Source organism: Lepidothrix coronata, unplaced genomic scaffold (assembly GCF_001604755.1).
Source record: "Lepidothrix coronata isolate B3197 unplaced genomic scaffold, Lepidothrix_coronata-1.0 Scaffold112, whole genome shotgun sequence".
NCBI classification, from domain to species: domain Eukaryota; kingdom Metazoa; phylum Chordata; class Aves; order Passeriformes; family Pipridae; genus Lepidothrix; species Lepidothrix coronata.
In genome coordinates this window covers 1,488,425-1,509,134 of record NW_016690292.1, presented here as the reverse complement: position 1 = coordinate 1,509,134, position 20,710 = coordinate 1,488,425, and the positions used below count along the sequence as shown (strand labels likewise).

The 20,710-nt window shown below is 55.2% G+C and overlaps 3 protein-coding genes across 7 annotated transcripts in view; 1 reads left to right on the top strand and 2 right to left on the bottom strand.

The window, feature by feature from the left end:
- Positions 1-3,285: 3,285 nt before the first annotated feature.
- Positions 3,286-13,326, bottom strand: HECTD3 (HECT domain E3 ubiquitin protein ligase 3). Of its 2 annotated transcripts, none has more exons than XM_017824630.1 (21): positions 12,985-13,326; positions 12,756-12,916; positions 12,280-12,372; positions 11,873-12,008; positions 11,316-11,431; positions 10,923-11,036; positions 10,467-10,549; positions 9,929-10,094; positions 9,366-9,447; positions 8,291-8,473; positions 7,568-7,620; positions 7,174-7,238; positions 6,652-6,755; positions 6,198-6,317; positions 5,760-5,849; positions 5,203-5,409; positions 4,685-4,814; positions 4,201-4,275; positions 3,894-3,975; positions 3,704-3,775; positions 3,286-3,478 (listed from the first exon to the last, which is right to left on the bottom strand). In XM_017824630.1, exons 1-21 carry the CDS (start codon positions 13,309-13,311, stop codon positions 3,394-3,396), a joined length of 2,544 nt encoding a protein of 847 aa, XP_017680119.1. In that variant the 5' UTR covers positions 13,312-13,326; the 3' UTR covers positions 3,286-3,393. The 2 variants fall into 2 exon arrangements, with proteins under 2 accessions (XP_017680119.1, XP_017680120.1); XM_017824631.1 differs by having other exon boundaries at positions 13,189-13,326.
- Positions 13,327-13,368: 42 nt separating this feature from the next.
- Positions 13,369-19,571, top strand: UROD (uroporphyrinogen decarboxylase). 4 transcript variants are annotated; one of them, XM_017824633.1, is made up of 10 exons: positions 13,369-13,445; positions 14,498-14,610; positions 14,690-14,769; positions 14,970-15,032; positions 15,132-15,329; positions 15,573-15,734; positions 16,011-16,148; positions 16,293-16,393; positions 16,620-16,686; positions 16,874-19,571. In XM_017824633.1, exons 1-10 carry the CDS (start codon positions 13,423-13,425, stop codon positions 17,036-17,038), a joined length of 1,110 nt encoding a protein of 369 aa, XP_017680122.1. In that variant the 5' UTR covers positions 13,369-13,422; the 3' UTR covers positions 17,039-19,571. The 4 variants fall into 4 exon arrangements, with proteins under 4 accessions (XP_017680122.1, XP_017680121.1, XP_017680123.1 ...); XM_017824632.1 differs by lacking the exon at positions 13,369-13,445 and adding an exon at positions 13,502-13,615; XM_017824634.1 differs by lacking the exon at positions 13,369-13,445 and adding an exon at positions 13,740-13,949.
- ZSWIM5 (zinc finger SWIM-type containing 5) overlaps positions 18,117-20,710 on the bottom strand; it is a 98,917-nt gene continuing 96,323 nt past the window's right edge. Inside the window, exon 14 of the mRNA XM_017824629.1 lies at positions 18,117-20,579. Within this exon, the coding sequence (XP_017680118.1) occupies positions 19,717-20,579 (863 nt within the window). The 3' untranslated portion in view covers positions 18,117-19,716. The remainder of the gene's footprint in view (positions 20,580-20,710) is intronic.

Genomic DNA, 20,710 nt, shown 5'->3' with positions numbered 1-20,710 from the left:
TTGAGTCCAACTGTAAACCCAGCTCTGCCATGTTCATCACTAAACCATGTCCCTGAGTGTCACATTCACTGTTTAACCCAACAGAAGGATACAGGAGCCCCAGCCAGACCACACCAATCACCAGAAAGGTCAGGAGCAATTAGTTTGTTCATTTTATTTTAGATCCTACATGAGGTAGGGACAGACAGAACCTGTCAAACTACTTACAGTTTGTCATACTCCAGGGTATTAGTGGAATAACAAGAACAGCTAGACTACGTGAGCGTTATTAATCACCTGAAACTATTCTGTGACAATCCTGATGGCATCAGTCCCTCCTCCAGCTCATCCCTACCCACCCAGTAGAGCTGCAGCTCTGCCACACAGATACTCCTCAGCAGCACAGGGGCACCGGCACCTTTCTCAAGATGGCATTGGCTTGAAAATTGATCTCCACGGACTTGTTTGATGGGATGAAGATGTACAGCCTCTGGTTCCTGGTGCCCAGGAGGGCTCCCTCACCCTGGGCCACATCCAGAAGGAGTCCAGGGCATTGGCATTTGACTTGTGTCTTGCCAAACATGGTAGGAGACAGTTCCTACCCACACCTTTAGAGATCAGAGAAAAAATGTGACCCAGCACTGAAATAACACCTACCTTGGGCCCCTGAGATTGGCCAGAGTTGAGTCAGGCTGACCTTTTCCACAATTCACTGGGCTGTCACAGCAGAAATTCAATTTGCGACTGGCTTTAAAACACCACAGATGAGAGAGGACCATGCAGAGGAGATTCAGGCCACTTCCCAGCTCCCCCTTCCCAGCTCACCTTTGCACAGCAAACTCAACAGCATGATCTGTGGGTTATCCTGGCGTCGTCCTTCCTCAGCAGCCACGTTTGTCCAGACTCTCTGACTGTGCACAAAACGATCTCACCCGAGATCTCAGTGATGTGATCGGCTCTTCCTCCTACTAGAAGGGCTTTCACAAGTCTCCTCAGCCCGGTACAGCCAGTGCCATTTTTCTCAGTATGCTTGTAGGGGTTAAACCCAGACCATCCTGGGTGATTCCCTTTCTGCTAGGGCCAGGATCCTGTTACTACAAGTATTTTTTAAACAGAAATCCCTGTCACCAGCTAGATTCTTTCCCCAGAGCTCCAGTAAGCCATTGGGCAGCACTCTTCTTGGTAGCAGGAAATAAGAGGTCAGGGTACATCTCCATAATTACCTCAGTTACCCTCCATCAGCTGCAGCTGCTTCCAAGGGCAGCAGAGCCAGAGGTGCCTGCTTGCCAACAGCTGGTTATCCCAAGCAGCCCTAGCTTGATCCTAACCTGCCCATTCCCACAGGTGACGTCAGCTCACCCTTCACCAAAGACTAGGGTCTTATCCATCCTGCCCTGAGCCACTTATCAAACAACCCTACCCTGCCCAGCAATAAAGCACCAGAGAGGAATCAATTTTTATTGCTGCTTCTAGTTCTGCTCAGTAAATAATGTGACTGCCTGCTGATCTGCCTTAGAGACAAGTGGGCAAGGTTGGAAAAAGCAGGATTGATTCCACCCAAATGTCAGTCCCTTTCAGATCTAAGATGGCTCATTTCAAACCCCTGCTGCTTCAGGCTCCTTCCCCAACACTCCTGACTGAGGCCAAGCCAGCAGATCAAAGTCCTTTCACCAGCTTGCTCATGCCCATTTAAAACAGACACCCCAGGAAGGGACTCAGCCACCACCACGGAAAGGTACTGCACTGGCTCTGCTCCTGTCCATGCTGGTGGTTGGAATCAGCCACAAAGCCAGAGATATCAATTCTGAGATGAGTCTAGGACTTATAAAAAAACTCCTCTGGCAGACAGGACTTCACACCCACCCAGAAGAGCAAGGAAGGCCCTGCTGCAGGCAAGGACTGCCAGAAACAGCTTCCCCATTTACCCTGTGCTCCCTCCACTCACCACGATGTGGGAGGTGGCAGCACATGCTCCCTCCTGCTCCTACATCCCTTTTAGCACAACCCCCCTCAGCAGATCTGGGACTACAGCAATTTCAAAGGAAACTGGTGAAGGGAAGGACTTTGTTTACAACTGGAAGTGATTTCTGGTTGACAGAGTCCCTCAAAAGATGAGAAAAAGCCATGAAGCATTAAACACAGGAATAATCTTAACTCACAGCATCAGCCCCACTCCAGTGCAGCCTCAGTGACTCTGTGGCTCTTAGTGGTGGTCCAACAGACCACACAGGCTGAGGATGGAGTTGGAGGTATAAACGTGGACTAACAATTGGTAGCTCACAGTGCTAGGCAATGAGCAGCCCTGCCCAGGGCTGGGAATATCAAGGAGTATTCCCAATGGTCTTGAAGCTGTAAAGGTTTCATTGCCCACTCCTCGCTCACGCGCTGCATGCCCATCTGCTCAAGGAGCTCCAATTCTTGACACCCAGAGTTTCTCCAGTGCCCTGGGGCAAAGGCTTTCCCTGTTCACCTGAAACATACACCTCCCTTCCCTCAGCAAAGAGCAGAGCCTGGTACTGCCGTGCCTGCCTCTAATCCCTGCCGCCTGTGAGGAGAGCTTGGCCCTGCCTGCACAGCTCCATGAGAACTCAAATAGATTAGTGTTAATACTGGCTTTTAGGGGAAAATCAAGGCTCAAAGAGCCTGGGAGAACAGCTGCCAAGCCACCAGCATGCTGGATGCAGAACTGAAAGTTACCGAGGAAAAAGCAAATAGACAGTTTCCACCTCCTGTGGGGGAGCAGCTCCCCCAGCAGTCACTGCTGTGCAAGGGGTGCAAGGAACCACGGGTGGTCACAGAACTTGGATTTTGTGGGATGTAACAGCATGGGAGTCCATTCCAAAGCACCCACAGTCCTGCTGTGCAGGTCTGTCATGACACCTGGTGGCCAAAGGCACCCCTGCAGCACCTGCCACCAGCCCACCCCTTTTCTTCTGAATCCTAGATGAATGATCTCATTTCCATTAGCCTAAGGTGAGGGCAGGAACAAGGCAAGGGAATGTGGTCAAGACACACTGAGCATCTCTGAGCCTCCCCCGGTCTCAGCAGCAGCTCAGAGATCTCTGTGCTGTGCAGCTTCATGTCCCTGTCCCACTTCTGTTTGCAGCAGAGTGCAGCCTGGGTGGAGCGAGCTTTGCAGAGCTACAACAGGGACATGTGGAGAAGAAACTCACTACAAAAGCCTACCAGACCTTCCTGATGCCTGAGAGCTGGGCCAGGATTTCATTATTGCAATCATATTTACACTCCAAGCTAGCTCCCACCCTGGTGAAGACCCAACCTCCATATCCACTCTGGAAGCCAGGCTTCACCTATATGTTTATTATATATACACATCCCGGAAAAACAAGGGAGCTCTTCCCACTGCACGGTTTTCTTGAATGACTGTCCATGCTGCTTGGTCAGGCTGCAACATCACTCTTCCCACGGACTCACGTCTGTGTCAATGGCCACACAGTTATAGGCAGCATAGCGCAACTTCTCTTCACACACCTTGGCTCTAGGGATGGCAAAAGGGGAAAAAAAAATAAAGATAAGGAGGAGTTTCCACTGCTGCATTTGCCAGCTGAGAGGACAAAATGTTCACCAGCTGCTCACAGAGAGAATCTCAACAGCCATATGGGACAGGCAGGAGATGTAAGTGTGGCCCTATGGGTCAGCACCAAGGTTAAGAAGAGAGCCCAGACACACAGTCTCCCAGACACAGGGAAGCACCAAAACTTACGTGGGATAGTTGGGCAAGAAGAGAGTGCTGGAGCAGGTGGATGACTCCGGCAAAGCATCTGTCGTCTCAGAGCTTGGGGAGATGGTGACAAACTGGTTAGAACCAGCAGGCCAGTGAGGCAGTGATGAGACCACACATCCCTTTGGCATGGGATCTGTCAGCCTTGCAGCCTACAGAAGAATGGACTTACCCCATCTTGTCTGGATAGATGTAGATCCGTGCTGGAAGGCGGCTTCTGCCAGTGACAAATCTAAGGAAGCGGCTGCGATCCTCTGTGAAGGAAAAGCAAAGGTATCAGCAAACCCTAGAGGGATGTACAGCTGCTTCCAGGTATCCCCAGTGCTAGCAAGCAGTCCCTTCAGCCCAGCTGCTTGCTCTCCTTGGCTCCCAGCTGTTCCCCAGGCAGCAATGAGGGTTGGTTTCACCCTCCCAGTTCCCAGCCAGCATGCAGGAGCTGTCATGGCATGAGATATGCAGGGACAGAGCAAAGCACTCACCGTTGGTGAAGCTGTTGAGTGCTTCCCAGAAGTACTGAACACGGGTGTCCTGTGGCTCGAAGTCCTCAAACCGGGCTGGCAGAAAGGACACAGAAAGGAGTTTATTAAAGATCCCAGCTTCTCCTTCTTTGCTAGCACAGGAAGAAACCTCTGGGTGCCCACAGGGTGTGAGCACATAGACCCAAGGTGCAAGGGACACATGCAGACAGATCCCTGTTGGATCAGCCAGATCCACATATCAGCTCCACAGGGGCTCAGATACTGGCAGTGTAGGGATGTCCCAGCCTCTACTCTGAGGCCCAGCATGGAGTCAACAGACACCTCTGCCCCCATCAGCACCCAGCTAAAGCCAGGAAGTACACAGGCCCACGCTGTCACTGTAATAAAGGCTAACACCAGCCTCCCACACCTCTCCTTGTCCCAGCACAGACAGAAGACAGTCCTGTTTTCAGGAAAAGAATTTTCAGCAGAGCCCTTCACTTACTGAGCTTCTTCAGGGCATCAACTGTGACTTCAGGGTCTCCACAGACCTTTTTTTCCAGTTCCTGCCATGTAAGGAGGTCAAGAACAGCTTGGGGCACCACTTTCAGCAGCCCAGCCTGCATGGCCATGATCTGAAAAGGAGACAGGGCAGGTAAGCAGCATGTCTTGCCCATTTCTCTGACTCATGGCTGAGCCTAGGGACTCTACTGGATGTAAGCCATATGACTGCTCAGCAAACGCTCCAAGGAACCTGAAGAAGGGGACAGAACCCCAGAAGGATGCATCCCAGTTCATTAAGGAAGCCTGTGTCAGAGCTGGGAATAAAAACCCATATCACCCATGCTGCTACAAGCCACTCTGCTTCTGAACAACTCCATCGGCTCCAGGACCTCACCAGAAGGGTTGGCTACCATTGCACTAGTGAGCACAGGGACACCAACCATGATGCATTTTACCAGAAGCAGACTGGCGGGGTGTCTCTGGGAACTGATGACCACCAACACTATGGGACAGCATTACCTGCTCCTTGCTCTCCTCCAGCCGAGCCTTCTGCACCAGGCGGATGAATTCCTTGCGGTCCTCGTAGCGCACCACGGTGTTGCTGCCGTTGGGGATCAGCTCCACCACCTGCTGGTCGCTCAGCACTGTTGTGTAGGTCAGCTCGCTCCCAAATTTGAACTCAAAGGTGTCTTTGTCCATGACTTCCATCATCTCCAGGAGCTTCACCTGCCCAGGCCCCAAATAAGTGCTTGTTAGAGAGACGCCCAGTGAGCAGTGATGTGCCCACGTCCCCGTCTCCTCCCTTCCCAGACAAGTGACAGTGACACAGCATGGGATATGCTGCTGTAGAGCTGTTTAGCAGACCCTGGGCCATTGCATGCTTAAAGCAGCAGTCAGTATGGCTGCATCTCTATATTAGCATTAGATGCACCCTACAGCTAAGAGCTGCCCTTTGTTGCGTGTGTTTCTTTGACAGATCACAGGAGGAAGCAAGTACATGAGGACAGGGACACAAATCACCACACTGCTGAGTGCCACAAGGAACAGGATAAGAACTGGGAGGCTGTGCCTCTCACCAACATAGAGTCCACAGCAGGGAAGTCTTTGCTCCAGCTGACCTCCTCCCCTGTTAACTGTTTCCATACGAAGCCAGGAAGAGCCAGGACCTGAAGGAGAACAGAAATTTTGCTGAGTCTGTGTGAAAACGAGACATCCCCAAAGAAGGACATAGGGCTCAACAACACAGACACAAAGCAGCTTCCCTGCTCCCCCTGTCCACATGCAGAGTTCATCATAGCTAAGCAGAGACCAGGCACTGTCTCCCAAGCTCTCAGCAGCATCCCCCAAGACTCAGCCTCTGAGTTCTCCAAATCCCTCAGCCTCAAATCCTGCCAAACACCTTTAGTCCCAGTGTTTGACACAAAGCCTTCCCATGCTCCTGTTGGACAGGCTGCAGGAGGGGGCTAACAACTCCCTTTGCAGCAGATCTCGCAGGGATGGTGTTGAAAGCTTACCAGAAACTCCTTGCCCCTCAGAGCTGCTCCCATGATCTGCCCAATCCACTCATACTTTGGGAAGTCTTTACAGGATGGGTTGGGGACATACATGTCCCTGGCTTCTCCAGTGCCGTTACCCTACAGGAGTGGGAGGCAAAACTCCAAGTCATGATCTCAGCACAGCATGAAACACTACAGACCATTCCTGCCATGCCTCTGGGCACTTCTCACAGCAGAAGTGGGCTAATCCCCCATCCTCCTTGACAATATTCCCAGTGACAGACCAGTCAGTATCCAGGCACTTGTTAGCATATTCTAAAATGAGATGCCACAAAACAATTTACCCAACCCCTCACAACGAAAAGCTTCGGACCAGCCGAAGCAGGTATGTCCCTGGCATGCAAGGGGACAGGGACAGCACTGCATTACCAGGCCCAGAAGGGTCTGTCCCAGATATCCCGACCCATTGCACCTGGTTGGATGTGCGCACAAAGAAGGGCAAAGGCACGGGGGTCTCTGCTGAGCTGGGGCACAGCTCCTCCGACATGTCCGCCAGGCTGTCCCGAAAACCGCCACCTGCAACCCCAAGAGAAGGACATTTTTAAAGATGTGAACTCCCCATGTCCTGACCCTCAGTTATGGAGGAAAGATGAGGAATCCTGGTCCAACCTGGTCCTGGGTTTAGCAGAAGGCTCCTGTCAGAGCCTTATGGCACCAGAGGAAAAAAGACAGGAGAAATAACATCCCTGCCTGGCCTGGGGAGGACAGCCAGAAGGAGCATTGGCACTGGTAAAGCTGTTGTTAGTGACTAATGGAGGTCTGATCCCCATCCCAGCAAGCAGCATCTAGGAAATGGCTGGGAGCAGCAGGACAAGGCAACTTGCCTTCCCTCTCTCCTCCATGGGCAGTAGCACTGGGAGCAAACAAGAGCCCCTACAGGAACAGTCAGCTCATCAACCCCAACTGCTCCAGAGGAGCCCCGCGCAGTCCCTACCTTGGTCGATGATGCCCTCTGCGATGAACTTGCACTCCCACCACTGGTCGTAACGCAACGGCCACCTGCAGAAAGCCAGGCATTGCCTGAGGTGCTGCTCAAAGCCAAGGAGGTGCTGGGAAAGCAGCAGGCACAGCAGAAACACCAGGGGACTACAGTGGAGCAGCCTGGGCTTAGGACAGGACAAGATCTCAATCTCCAGAGACAGCTGCATCCTCAGTAGGGAGGTGACACCTTGGGCAACAGGCCCTTATCCCATGGCTGAACTGGCTCCTGTCCTAGCAAAACCTCTCCAGAGCGCAGGACACACAAAGGCTTCCCAAATGCTCTGCTGTGACAGAGGACATAGCTCCCAGCACTGCATGATGCCCCCTCTCATCCAGACACCACTTACCTATAATCTAGAGGCTTTTCAAACTTGTCTGAGGGTTTCAGGCCTTCATATACCTGCAACAAGCAGAGAAGATCAAGGCTGGTATCCCTTCTCCAGGGAAACTGGTGCCAGGTGAAGGCAGGAAATTGGAAGAAATCTGGTTTGCCCCAAACCATTAAATACTGACTGAAGCTGATCTCTAAATGGTCTAGAAACCCTTCATTTTTGGAAAGGGAGCACAAATTACAGTGTCCCACCTCTGAGCCTCAGAGGTGCACAGAACACATTAAATTTCACAGCAGTCTGAGCTGTTTGTGCACACATAGAGCACTAAATCCTTTGGAGATGGGCAGAAAATGAGCACAGGAAGATCAGCACTGCTGTAAAACCATGACACAGGACTGTATGCAACCGCATGACTGTTGTCACACAAGAATTCTTTGCTGCCCTTTTAGTGTAACAAGGTTGTTACACTCCGCATTAACAACATGCCACAGAGAGCATCCAGGACAGAGTACAGATTTCAACTCAGAGATCCCAAATACCTCCTACATGTTATTCCTGGATATGGGATCATCAGCACATGTAATTAGAGAGCCTAACAGTCACATGAAGAGGCTTTGAGGGCTCTAGGTATCTCCAGCTCCAAGCTGTCCCTTCCACCCACCTTTATGTGGATCATTCTCATTCTGGGATGCCCCACTCTCCCCAGAGCAGCAGGGACCCTTCCAGGAGGGACAGTACCTGGGTGAAGACAGCGTTCTTGCAGCTGGGGTCCAGGGCAGGGTTGTCTCGGTGCTCCATAGCCAGGCGTCGGTTAATGTAGAGCCGCGGCATGAAATTGGGCTTGCTGGTCTCCGAGTCCTTCAGGCACTGGGTAATGAGGGCCGTGCGCTTCTTGGACAGCAGCAGGAACTGCTTGATGTGCTGCCAACAGGTATGTACAAAACACGTCACCTACTTCCTACTGTAGACACCACACCTCCAGGTCTCTCCCTTTCCCAGGGCCACTGCCTTCCCACACAGACAGACTCCCCCTGGCAATATCTGCTCCCCCTCTGCCTCTAAAAGATTCTGCATTCTGACTTGAGGGAGACATCAAGCCCAGTCCTCAATCCATCAGCTGTCATCTGATGCTCACACTCCAGTACTGCTTAGACTCTCCTTTACCCTCACTCCCACCAGAAAATTGATCTTACTTTTCCTCCCATTTGTAATCAAAGCCAGCTCCTCTAAGCAAACAAGAATCCTCAAATGCTTTGGGTCCTATGTTGAGCTGGCCTGGAAACACACAGAATGGAGCTATCCCAGTTATGTCCAGCATATGTATTCTTGGAGAGGATGTAAGGAAAACAGACAACTGAAGGGATGAACTCAGCATTATGAGAAAGATGGAAAGCAAAAGCTTATTAAAGCCAGAAATGAGTTACTGGTAAAAGCCTTGCAGTTTGGACACAGCCAGCTCAAAGCTGCTGGCAGTAAGTGCAGGAACGGAGCGTCCTGGGCTTAGATCTTGTAAGGGAAGTGTATCCAGCTCACGTGCCCAGTGCTGCTATGGTCCAAGTGTTTTGGAGGGTGAAATGTTCTGGTTTGATTCTTCTTGTTACCCCACAGCTACATGCTTCCACATCAGTGGTTTAGCAGGAAACTGACCTCTAAACAGTATCACTTTTCACAGCATTAATGAACTGAGCTCAGCCAGGTATTTCCCTTGAGCTGCTTTAAAGGCAACAAGCACTGGCTGCCTCCCTTGACACAGCCCAAGCACCATCATGCTGCCAGAATGAGGCCCCAACAAGACATCAAGGGAACTGCTCACCTTGAGTTTGCTGAACGTGCCAACAGTGTGGTCCCAGGCTGGCACCAAGTGATGTAGGACACTGTCCAGGAGCTTGATGAACCTAAATCCCAAAAAAGGTATTGCAACGCAGGAGGAACAGAGATCTGCACAAGTCTGTTCCAGACCAGGCACCCCCTCGACACAAGCAGAAAAACAGCAACTCATCCAAACCAAACCCAGTGTGGTTTTTCACATCACACAGCCTTTGGTACTAAATTCCCACTCCCTGGGCACTGCAGTGAATCTTGCACTCCCTTACAAGGGACTCTGCATATACATGCCCCCACACTGCACAGCTATGCTGTGCTTGCAACACACAAGACGCTGCACTTGAGCTGCAAAACTCCTCTGAAAGCTTAAGGGAGCTACCCCAGAGAGCCCACTTTGCTCCCAAATGATTCTGCTATTTTCTCCAGTGTCCAGAATGTCTGTCCCAAAGGGAGTCACACAACTTTACAGCATCCAGCCCTATGCATGCTGGAGATGGCAGCAACCCCTGCAGGCAATGCCACCCCACCTGTCTGCTCCCCTCCACACAGTACCTTTGAATAAGCACGGCCCGGCGGTACAGCAGGTCAGGGTCAGTCCCTTCTAGGCGAGGGTAGCGCACCAAATTGGGCAGCTGGAACATGTCAGCACTGAGCCCCAAGTCCCTCTGTCGGGAGGATTTGATTTTGATGCCTCGGATACGAACGTCAATCCCATCATCTGCCAAGGAAGACCATGGATGATATGACCAAGAGGAAATAAGCCTTCCAGCATGGAAGGTCTACAGGCAAAAGCATTAGGAATGTGACCAGCTCCACCAGCTCTGGGGCTGGGCACTAAAAGCCTGAAATATCTCTGTAAAGAAGTGGGGCATTTACAGGAGAAAAAAAAATAAATAATCAAAGGCAGAGAAAGATAGGATGAAAGCCGAGAACTTCCAAAACATCAGATCTCCCTGGAGTTTCCCCCTGGTTCTTTTGCATCTCATCAGAAAAAGCCCGCAGGGACAAGAAGTACAAGTCACAGAACAAACTCTTAACATACAGTATCATACAGGTGCATTATGGATGTGGCCACTGCAGTCAGCCCTACCTCGGCACTCCACAATCCGGATCTCGATGACAGGCAGGTGTGTTGTCATGTCCTCAAGGATGCACACATCCCCAATGTAGCTGCTGCAAACACAGCACAGATGAAGGCTGAAAGGCTGTTCTCTCACCCATCCTGCCAAAATCCACTTGGATGCTTGTAAGGGAAGAGGGTTTCCATCTTTTGAAATGGGAGCCTGTGGCAGGCACCCAGACCCAGTTGCCTGCAATACAGTTGAACGCCTGAACCTGCTGGTGACACAGGTCCAGGTGACATGATTCTGATGAGTCCCACAATCAGATCGGGAGCACTGATGGCTGTGCTGTCTGCTATTGTAGGCAGAGTGAACCCACAGCTCAGAGAGCCTGGCTGGGGCCATATGACTGCTTAGGGTTGGAGCGTTCAGCACCTCCATTCCCTGCAAGGGCCACGCTAACCTGTGTACCTCCATCCACTCACTCCTCAATGCAGACGTCGTTCAGTTTCTTCAGATTGTCCCCCTCGCCCCCATACACAGCAACCCGCTGGGGTGTGAAGTTCTCATCGTTGGAATCCACTGTCAGCAGCAGCTTCCTGCAAAGGGAAGCAGGACATGAGAAGGCAACTGCATCTGAACACCCGTCGCTGCTCCCCTTCGTTGCCTGGTCACACTGTTACCAAGCACATGCAGCTGGTGCTCTGATCCCCAGATAGCTGTGACAATGCCAAGACCCCTTCAAACCCAGAGGCAGAGTAAAGGCTGAGGGGCTGGGAGTGCAGGGCATATTTGGGCCATGACAGACTCAGGCAGAGAGAGGGAGTCACAGAACTTGTCCCAGTCAAAAGCCAGTGTGCAGAGCAGAGATGACTCACTTGACAATGGTGCCTTTCTTCATGTTGAGCCGCACCCAGTGCTGGCCCTGGGACCCATCACTCTCCCAGTACGTGTCAGCACGGCTGTCGGTCAGGCACGACACATTGAAGTCCTCCTGGAAGAGGGCAGTGAATGAAAGGAAGATCAGATGGGCGTGGGATTAACTTCCCTTTAGCTTAGCGGTTACTTTTGTCATGAATCTTAGTGCCAGGGGGCATCACAGTGGCCCGTTCCCTTTGCCTGGCTGTGGGTAGACAAGGGGGGTACAGAGCGCACAGGACACTGGGACTGGCCCTCCAAGGTGCTCTGAGGTCACACACACAGCACAAAATAACAACCCCTCCCTAAAATCAGCTTAGCAACTAATATTAGCATTGGCTTCTCAAACCACTGTCCCTCCAGGGGCACATTACACAACATGCTGCATGATGCTCTCCAGGCTTCTCTGCCACATTCTCAAAAATAGCCCAGTCCAGTCCAGAGCAGCACAGCAAGCTCTGTGCTCCACAGCCCCATGGCACAGCTGGGCCAATGCAGCCTTGTCCCTTTAACCCACCGTGTAGGACGAGACATCGATGCTGTCCACGTACTGCTTAACGCTGCCCAAGTTCTCATCTTCCTTCCCAATGTGGTCATACAGGAAATGCACTAGGTCTTCATCACATTCATAAGTCCACGTTGGGGGCACAAACCTACCAGGGAAAAGGGATTACTGGGTCTGGAGAGCCAGAGGAAGCCAGGCTTATGGGTCAAAAAAGGGAGGTCTGCATCCTGCTTGCCTTGTATTGCCCTGTTTCCTGCCTTTTGCAGGCTTATCTAGGACAAGACTGTGATGAACAGAGCTGTTCCCTGCTGCCTGTCTCCCTCCCTTTCACCCCCATCTGCAGGAGACAGCTGTCTGAGCAGCCAGGGAGAGACAGCAGCTTGTCCCCCAACAAGCAGAAGTCGAAAAACAGTTCATACCGAAGCTTCTCTACTGCAGCCTCATCCTGCTCCATGGGCCTGGGCTTTGCTCCGAGGCGCAGGGAGTATGTCAGATCCACCACCTGCTCCCATCTGAAACAACACAGAGAAGTGGAGGGAGTGAGAAAGTCCCAAGAGGAACAAGGAGTAGCTTGATGGGGAAGATTTGGGTTTAAAGCCCCACCATACTCCATCACCTCCAGCCTCAACTGTCACCCTTTCCTTTCCATCCATGTCTACTCCTTCCACACCCCGCTGGGCAGGTGACAAGGACAGTGCCCAAGCCAAACCCAGTTCACTCCACATCCGGCATCCCTCTTGCCTCATTTCCATGGAACATGTCCAAACGGGCTGGGGTTCCCCAGTCCAGAGCAGGAAGGGCCGAGGGACAGCCCCCCGAGCGCCCAGACAGCTGGTCCCGGGTGAGCACCTCCCCGCTCCCGGGGACGCAGCGGGGCATCGCGGCGGCCCCGCACCTGATGACGGGTTTGTAGTCAACCCCGAAGAGCTGCTGCTGCCGCTGGATCCGCTCCGTGGACTCCACGGGCACCAGCCGGTCCCCGCCGTCGGCGTGTTTGCACACTAGCACCCAGCCCTCCTCTAGATCGCAGCCGCTCCGGTACTCCTCCAGCTGCTCCTGCGGGGACAGCGGGCGGTCAGGCGGGGCCGGGCCGGGCCCTCCGCGGGCCGCCGCCCCCGCGTTACCTTGCTGAGCTTGACCCAGAGCCCGGCGCCGTTGCAGTACTCCTCGCCGGTGGCGCGGAGGCAGCCGCCCTTCCGCACCTCGATGGTGGCCCGCGCCGCCCGCTTCCCGCCCCGCGCCGGCCCCGGGCTGTCCCACACGCTCAGGAGGCTGCGGGCGGCGGCGGCGGCGGCGGCCGCGGGGTCTTTGCAGATCTTGTACTGCACCTCCTTGGGCACGTAGCAGAGCGCGGCGGGCAGCGCCCGGGCGCGGCGGAAGCACTCGCTGCACTGCAGCAGGAACCGCAGCCGGCCCAGCACCTGGTGCGGCGCCTCCCCGCCCGCCCGCATCGCGCACCGGGCACCGGCCGAGCCCCTCTCCGGTTTACGGCGAACCCCGCCCGCCGACAGGCAAGATGGCGGCGCCCGTGCCACGTACGGAGGAGTGAGAAGCAGGGCAAGATGGCGGCGCACGGCGGGGCGGTGTACGGAGGGGGGCGGGGCAAGATGGCGGCGGACGGAGAGGCGGGACTACGGCAAGATGGCGGCGCCGTCGGGGTGGGCCGGGGGCGGGACTGGGCGGACCGTGCCCCGTCGGGAGGCAACGGGGAGGCTGAGGAGCTGCACAGGAGATGGAGGGTGGCGAGCGGCTGCTGTGAGTAACCGGGGCCGAGCAGGCCTGCGTCTTCTCCTAGTGTGAGGCGGACGGGAGACACGCACCGGGGTCTGCACGGGGGACACGCACCGGGGTCTGCACGGGGGACGCTGGTGTGTCTCTGGGAACGGCGATCTGGCCCTGGGGATGGTGCTTTGGCGCTGGGGTCCTGCACTGGGGACACTCGTGTGACTCCGGGAATGGCGATCTGGCACTGTGGGGGCCCTGGGGATGGTGCTTTTGTGGCGGGGTCCTGTACTGGGGCCACTGGAGAGGCACTGCGGTGGCCCTGAGGTTGTGGTGCTGGCACCAGGGTCCGGCACTGAGGTCACTGGTGAGGCGCTGTGGGGGTTGATTCTGCACTGGGGAGGCTCTGCGAGTACTGGCTCTGCTGTGGTAACGAAGTTGCTGGTCCCACGGTGGAGGTTTTGGGGACTTTGTCCCCATGGGCCCCGCGGTTCTCGGGGTTCCCCTCCCCGGGGCCGGTCGGGCTCCAGCAGCCCCTCGGTGGTGACACCGCGGCGGGGAGGCTGGGGACGCATGGCCCGGCACAGATAGGGGCCGGGGCCGCCGGTACCAGGACTGCCCGCCCCCGCGCCCCACTCGTCCCAAACCTCTCCAAGCGGGAGCAACTGGTGGCCCCGATAAGTTAATCTCACGGGCCCTGCGCCGGGCATCGCCTCTCCCTGGGGAGGGCCCCGCAGCCCCCAGCAGGGAAAGGCCCTGGACTGTGGTGGGCACAATTTATCACGTTTGTCACAGCTGGGCCCAAGCCCTTTCCTGCGGTCACCGGCTGGGGAGTGGGGACGAGCCGCTGGCCATGGCATCGCCTGCCCCAAAGCCCTCGTGGGTGACAGCCTGTACCTGCTCTTTCTCCCATAGTCCCAAGGGCTTCCCCAAGCTGAAGAACGACACGTTCCTTCGCGCGGCGCGCGGGGAGGAGACGGAGCACACCCCGGTGTGGTGCATGCGGCAGGCGGGGCGATACCTGCCAGGTGAGCCGGTGGAGGCATGTTGGGGGCAGCGAGGGGCCCTCAGCATGCACCCGGTAACCTTTGTGCTGGTCCCTTGCAGAGTTTCGGGAGACCCGAGCAGCGCAGGATTTCTTTGCCACTTGCCGGAGCCCCAAATTGTGCTGTGAGCTGACGCTGCAGGTGAGCATTCCTCAGCCGGGTCTGTGTGTCTCCCTCTCCCTGACCAGACCTGGACTGGGAGAAGCCCTGTGTCTGGCTTCCCCAGGTGGTGCCAGTAAATTGTTCAGCGCTTGGAGACCCCACTGCCTCATGTGCTTGTCCGGGTCCTCCATGGGGAGCGGTCCCAGCCCCTCACTGACACTGCCACTTCTCCTCTGCAGCCACTCAGACGATTCCCCTTGGATGCTGCCATCATCTTCTCTGACATCCTGGTGGTGCCCCAGGTGAGAGCCATGGCCAATGCCATGGGGAGCAGCTGCTGGGAACAGGGCAGAGTTCAGGGATGCCTCATTCCTGCTTCTTCCATTCTCCCCTGTCCCCAGGCGCTGGGCATGGAGGTTGTCATGGTCCCCGGCAAGGGACCCACTTTCACAGAGCCCCTGAAAGAGGTGGAGGATCTGCTGAAACTGCGACAGAAGGTGGACGTGACCGCAGAGCTAGGTTATGTCTTCCAGGCCATCACGCTGACACGACACAGCCTGGAGGGCAGGGTGCCCCTCATCGGCTTCTCAGGGGCACCGGTAAGTGATGTGGCTCCTCCGTGTGGGTTTCCTTGCTGGGCTCCTTTGCCCTGCTGGGGTAACACCAGCCATGACACCTCCGGATGTGGGTGCTACAGGGCCGTGTAAGTGGGGGACATTCAATGCAGGAGCAGCTGTGCCTCAGGCTCTGAGGTGCTCACAGGTCCTACCTTCAGCACTGCGACTGGTGCCTCATGTCTTCTTTCATCTCCATCACCCTCCTCACTTCTCTCCTACCCGCAGTGGACACTCATGTCCTACATGATTGAAGGTGGCGGCTCCTCTACAATGGCCAAGGCCAAGAGCTGGCTCTACCGGCACCCCGAGGCGAGCCACCAGCTGCTGCGGCTGCTGGCCGATGTCATCACTGACTACCTGGTGGGGCAGGTGGCTGCTGGAGCGCAGGTGTGTCCTGGGGCATGGGGACAGGGTCAGGCAGGAAGGCAGGGACTCTGGACAGGGAGCAGAGAGGGTTTAGCTTCTGGTAGGAGGAGGAGGGACTGTGGTGTTGCTTTCCCAGCCCCATGGGAACGTAGTTGAGTTGCCATCCCTGGAGGTATTTGAAAGATGTAGTTGTGGCACCTGGGGATATGTGGTGGGTTTGGCAGTGCTGGGTTAACTATTGGACTTGGATGATTTTAAAGGTCTTTTCTGACCTAAATGACTCCATGTCCCTGGCAGGCGCTCCAGCTGTTTGAGTCCCATGCAGGGCACCTGGGCCCAGAGCAGTTTCAGGACTTTGCCCTGCCGTACATCCGAGACATCGCCCAGGCTGTCAAGAGCAAGCTGAAGGAGGAGGCACTGCCCCTGGTGCCCATGGTGAGTCGGGGCTGCCTGGATTGACCCTGGCACCTGGGGGCTGCTGGAGAGGGGTGCATCCCCTGGTACCTGCTTGCCCCAGTTTGGCCCGTGGAGAGGGGCCTGACCCATAGCAGAGGTACTGCCCATCTCCTCCCTCCCCAGATCATCTTTGCGAAGGACGCGCACTACGCGCTGCGTGACCTGGCCCGTGCTGGGTACGAGGTGGTCGGTCTCGACTGGACCATCCGGCCCCAGGAAGCTCGGTAAGAGTCTGACAGAGCTCTTCTTGTTCAGGTGCTCTTCTGCCCTGAGCCATCCCAGGCCCGGACATGGCTGCTCCCGAGGTGGGGGTAGTTGGGCCACCATGCTACAGCAACCAAGGGCTGCACTGAGGGGTCCTGGGTGTCTTGCGATGGGGGCTGCAGGCACCTGGCTGCCCTCAGCCTCTGCACCACATGCAACAACTCACAAGCTTCCTCCCTGCTGCAGTGCACAGACAGGGAAAGATGTCACCCTGCAAGGGAACCTGGATCCTTGTGCTCTCTACGCACCCAAGGTGAGCCATTGGCCATTTTCAGCAACCAGGGCTAGTTCCAGCCTGTATTAAAGGCCTCCTGGCTCAATTTCCCCACCTGCAGTGCTGGCTTGTGTCCCAGAAGTCCCTTAGGCTGGCTGGGAACTGGAAGGTGGGAAATACCCTGGGATGGATGGGACTGACATATCGTTTCCCACCGTGCCTACAGGAGAAGATTGGCGAGCTGGTGAAGAAGATGCTGGAGGCTTTTGGGACCCAACGCTACATCGCCAACCTGGGCCACGGCCTCTACCCTGACATGAACCCTGAACACGTGGGTGCCTTTGTGGAGGCCGTGCACGCTCATTCCCGTCACATCAACAAGCACAGCTGAGCCTGGGGCCTTGGGGATAGAACTCTGGTTTGGGCACAGTCACCCCAAGTAGTGTGTTGTCACAGGGCTTGCTCCAGGCTGGGCTGCAGCATTAAACCAGCACCTTTTCCGCAGCAGCCGTGTGGCTCTGGCTGGGGGGACAGGGAACTGGATGGCCCTGAAGGACATGAGCTGTTCTGGCAGGCAGCTAGAGGGGCATGTGGGGACAGGGGGAGCCCCTGAGCCCCATCCTGTTGGTCAGAATGGGGAAACAGGGGTGCCAGCACAGTGGGGGAGCTGCCTCTCCTTGCCAGGCTGCACAGTGTCTGTGCTTGCAGGAGAGGATGTGAGCCCAGAGCACAACAGGCATCTCCTGGCTCTATGGATGCACTCAGCTCTGCTAGGGGAGGTGGGCTGCCTGAGGCTGGCAGGGTCACAGCCTGGGAGCTGGGGGTTCACAGCATGAGCAGTGCCAGAGTCCTGCTCAGCTGGCAATAGGCAACATGACATCAACCCAGGGCAGCCCCAAGGTGGTGGGAGACACAGAAGTACTCACCTGGGGGACAGCCAGCACCACCAGCACCCTGCCACACTGATTGGGATGGCAGCAGAGGCACCATGGCCCTCGTACCACCATTACCCTCCTCCAGCTCCGAGTCTCTTTGCGACCATCCCATCAGTCCTGGAGTTCTCCCCCACGCACACTTCCTTATCTCCCTCTGATTCTCAGAGGCAAGCTTGCCTGGGGCTCAGCAAACCCTGCAGAAAGCAACCCAGGAACCCGGAGTTATGACTCTCTGCCACCCCATCCCACACTGCAGCACACTCACTGCGGTCCAGGCTGGCTACAGGATGGATCGAGACGTGGCTGTCAACACTGCTGTAGCTGGCACGGATAGGGTAGCGCCTTCAGCATGGGCAGGGACCTGCTAACACCGTGCACGTCAGGGAACTGCAGCCAGGACGCCTTGCCCCTGCTCCGTCCCCCCACAGGAGCTGGGTACCACAGGGAGCGGCGACACTGCCTCCTCCCTGGGGCTCTGCCCAGCAAGAGTGGTGACCCCCTGACTTCAGAGAAAGGCAGGAGAGAGACAGGGGGTAACGTTCATCCCTTTTATTATTAAACATCAGATGAAGAGGTCGCACACACACATACACGCACGCACGCAAAAAAAAAAAAAAAAGGGAAGGAAAAAAGAGAGAAACAGACTGGTTGAAGACCGCTATTTCGGTGGCGACAGAGACCGAGTACAATTGGTTTCCTGGCCGGAGTGCGGACACAAGTCACTTGCCAAAAAATAAAAAGTCAAACCAGACAGCAGATAACTAGCCCACGTTCTCTAACTACAAGTCACCATCCAGACCGGCCCTGGTCCCCCAGCCCTCCCAACCCGCTGGCAAAGAAATGAACCAAAACCGAAGAGCCACCGGCCCAGGGCTGGAGTCTGCCCTTGGTGCGGGGTAAGCCGGGAAGGGCCGAGCGTTGGCTGCACCACGGAGCTGGAAAGCAGAACAGTGCGGGGAGGTGACGTGGCTGCACCTGCCTCCTCCCTCCCCAGGAGCCAGGTGGCCCTGGTGCCCACCCAGGCACCTCACACCCTGCACCCGCCAGGAGACCGCTGCGTGCGAGGCGATGGGCTCACGTCCTCCAGCGCCAGCTCCACGTGTGTCCGAGCGAGCATCGCCCCGAGTCCCTTCCTTCGCTGTCCTCCAGCGCTGGGCTGCTGCTCCTCCTTCCATCCGTCCGTCCGCCTGTCCCAGGGCTGTGAGTCGAGCAGATGTTCGCCTCCCCCCACACCCTTCTTGCTGCTGACAATGCCATGGGAACCTGAGAATCGTTCGCGTGCCTCCTCCTCTTTTTGTCTGTGGTTTTGTGTAGTTTTTTTAAATAATAGTTATAATAATAATAACAATAATAATAATAATAGCAATAATAAAAATAATCGCCCCAGCCCACAACAATTTCAAGTATCCCCCAAATAAAAGACAGAATTATAAATAATTATAACTTTACAATTTAATAATTGACACATATACTATAGTATTTACAGTATCATAAATGCTTTTTTTTTTTTTTGTGTTACTTTTAGTAAGCAATCCCTGAGAACAGTTACTTTTACTTGTTTTTATTGAAGTATCTTCACAAATAGAGGAGTTTGCATGTCTCGGGCGGGTGGGAGAAGCGCTCTGCAAAGCCATCGCTTTTGGTGACGCATGAGGTTCTAGTGTCGCAGGTTTCTTTGCTCGCTTTTTTTTTTTTTTTTTTTTTTTTTTGTTTTTTTTTTTTTTTTGTGTTAAATTCCCCACGTAATTTTAGAGATTTTTACACTTTGCAACCTTCGTATCCCTCCAGCGACCGCGTCCTTCAGGAAAGAGGTATTAGATTTCCAGGTTAGCTTTTGGTATTGGCAAGGGAGGGCAGGGGGCTGAGTGAACCATCCTTTTTCCCTGTGGTTGCCTTTTGGTTTGTGCCCAAGGAATCTCTGGATCCTCTCAGTGTGTGAAATGGTTAAATCCAAGAAAGAATAACATTTAAAAAAAAAAAAAAAAGAAAGAAAACAAAAAAAAAGAAACAGAAGACCAGAACAGAGCAGCCTCTGCCGATGGGGGGAAGGTGATCTCCACTTTCCTTCCTTCTTCTCTCCCGAGTCCCCATGCTGCGGGCGGACCCTGCCAGTGAGCACGGCAGGAGCCGGGGCTCACCCAAACCGTTCCCGCACCAGCAGCATCAGTTTTTTCTTGCCTTTGTAGATTTGTTTGAGATTGTCAATGAACTGGGCGAACTGTATGTGCCCATCCTGTGCCAGGAGGAAGGTCTCCCTGGCCTTGCTGAGGAACTCGATGAACTCCCCGTAGTGCCGTGGGCTGATGTGGGTGAGCCGGGAGTGGGTGGTGTTGATGTAGGCGCTTATCGTCGCGTCCAGCAGCTGTCGCAGGGGGGCTTTGTCGGTGGACATCAGCTTCCCCGAGTTCCTGCGGCCAGGGATGCCGGCCAGCCCTGGGGCCGTCATGGTGCAGCGGCGAAGGATGTCCGAGAGCACCGTGGCACAGTGCACGCTCTTCACCACCAGCGGGATGATGGCCGCCAGCTCGTTTTTGCCCAGAGAGTGGCTCAAGGCGCAGGCCCAGAGCACATCGTTGATGGCCGGGTGCGTGTCCTGGTTGTAGGCCAGGTTGAGATGCGTCATGGCCAACGAGGCCAGTTTGAAGGCCCGGAGCGGGTAGCCCCGGTGCTCCATGTAGCGGGCAATGGTGAAGAGCTGGGTGTAGGTCATGCCGGTGGAGGCGGCGTCGATGACGATCTGGTAGGCAGTCTCGAAGGCAATGTGGTCCTTCTCGCAGAGGGTCAGGGCGGACAGGGCGCAGTTCTGGGGGTCCTTCATGGCACACTGCAGGGCCAGGGTGCGGGCACAGCTGGCCAGCTCTTCCCGCTGTGGGTAGTCCAGGCTCAGGCGCAGGATGGTGTTGTGGGACATCACTGTGGCCGCCACGATGCTGGTGGCTTCCGTGGGAGTGAACAGGGAGTACCAGCTCTGCAGGATGCTCACCAGGGCCCTCACCCCTGCAAAAAAACACTGTGGTCACAGCACATCCCTGGAGCCTGGCTCAGTTCACAGGACTCCTCTGAGACCTGGAGACAGGGTAAAGCCAGCCCACAGCAGTGCTGAGCTGCTGCCCCTGCCCCAACAGGGA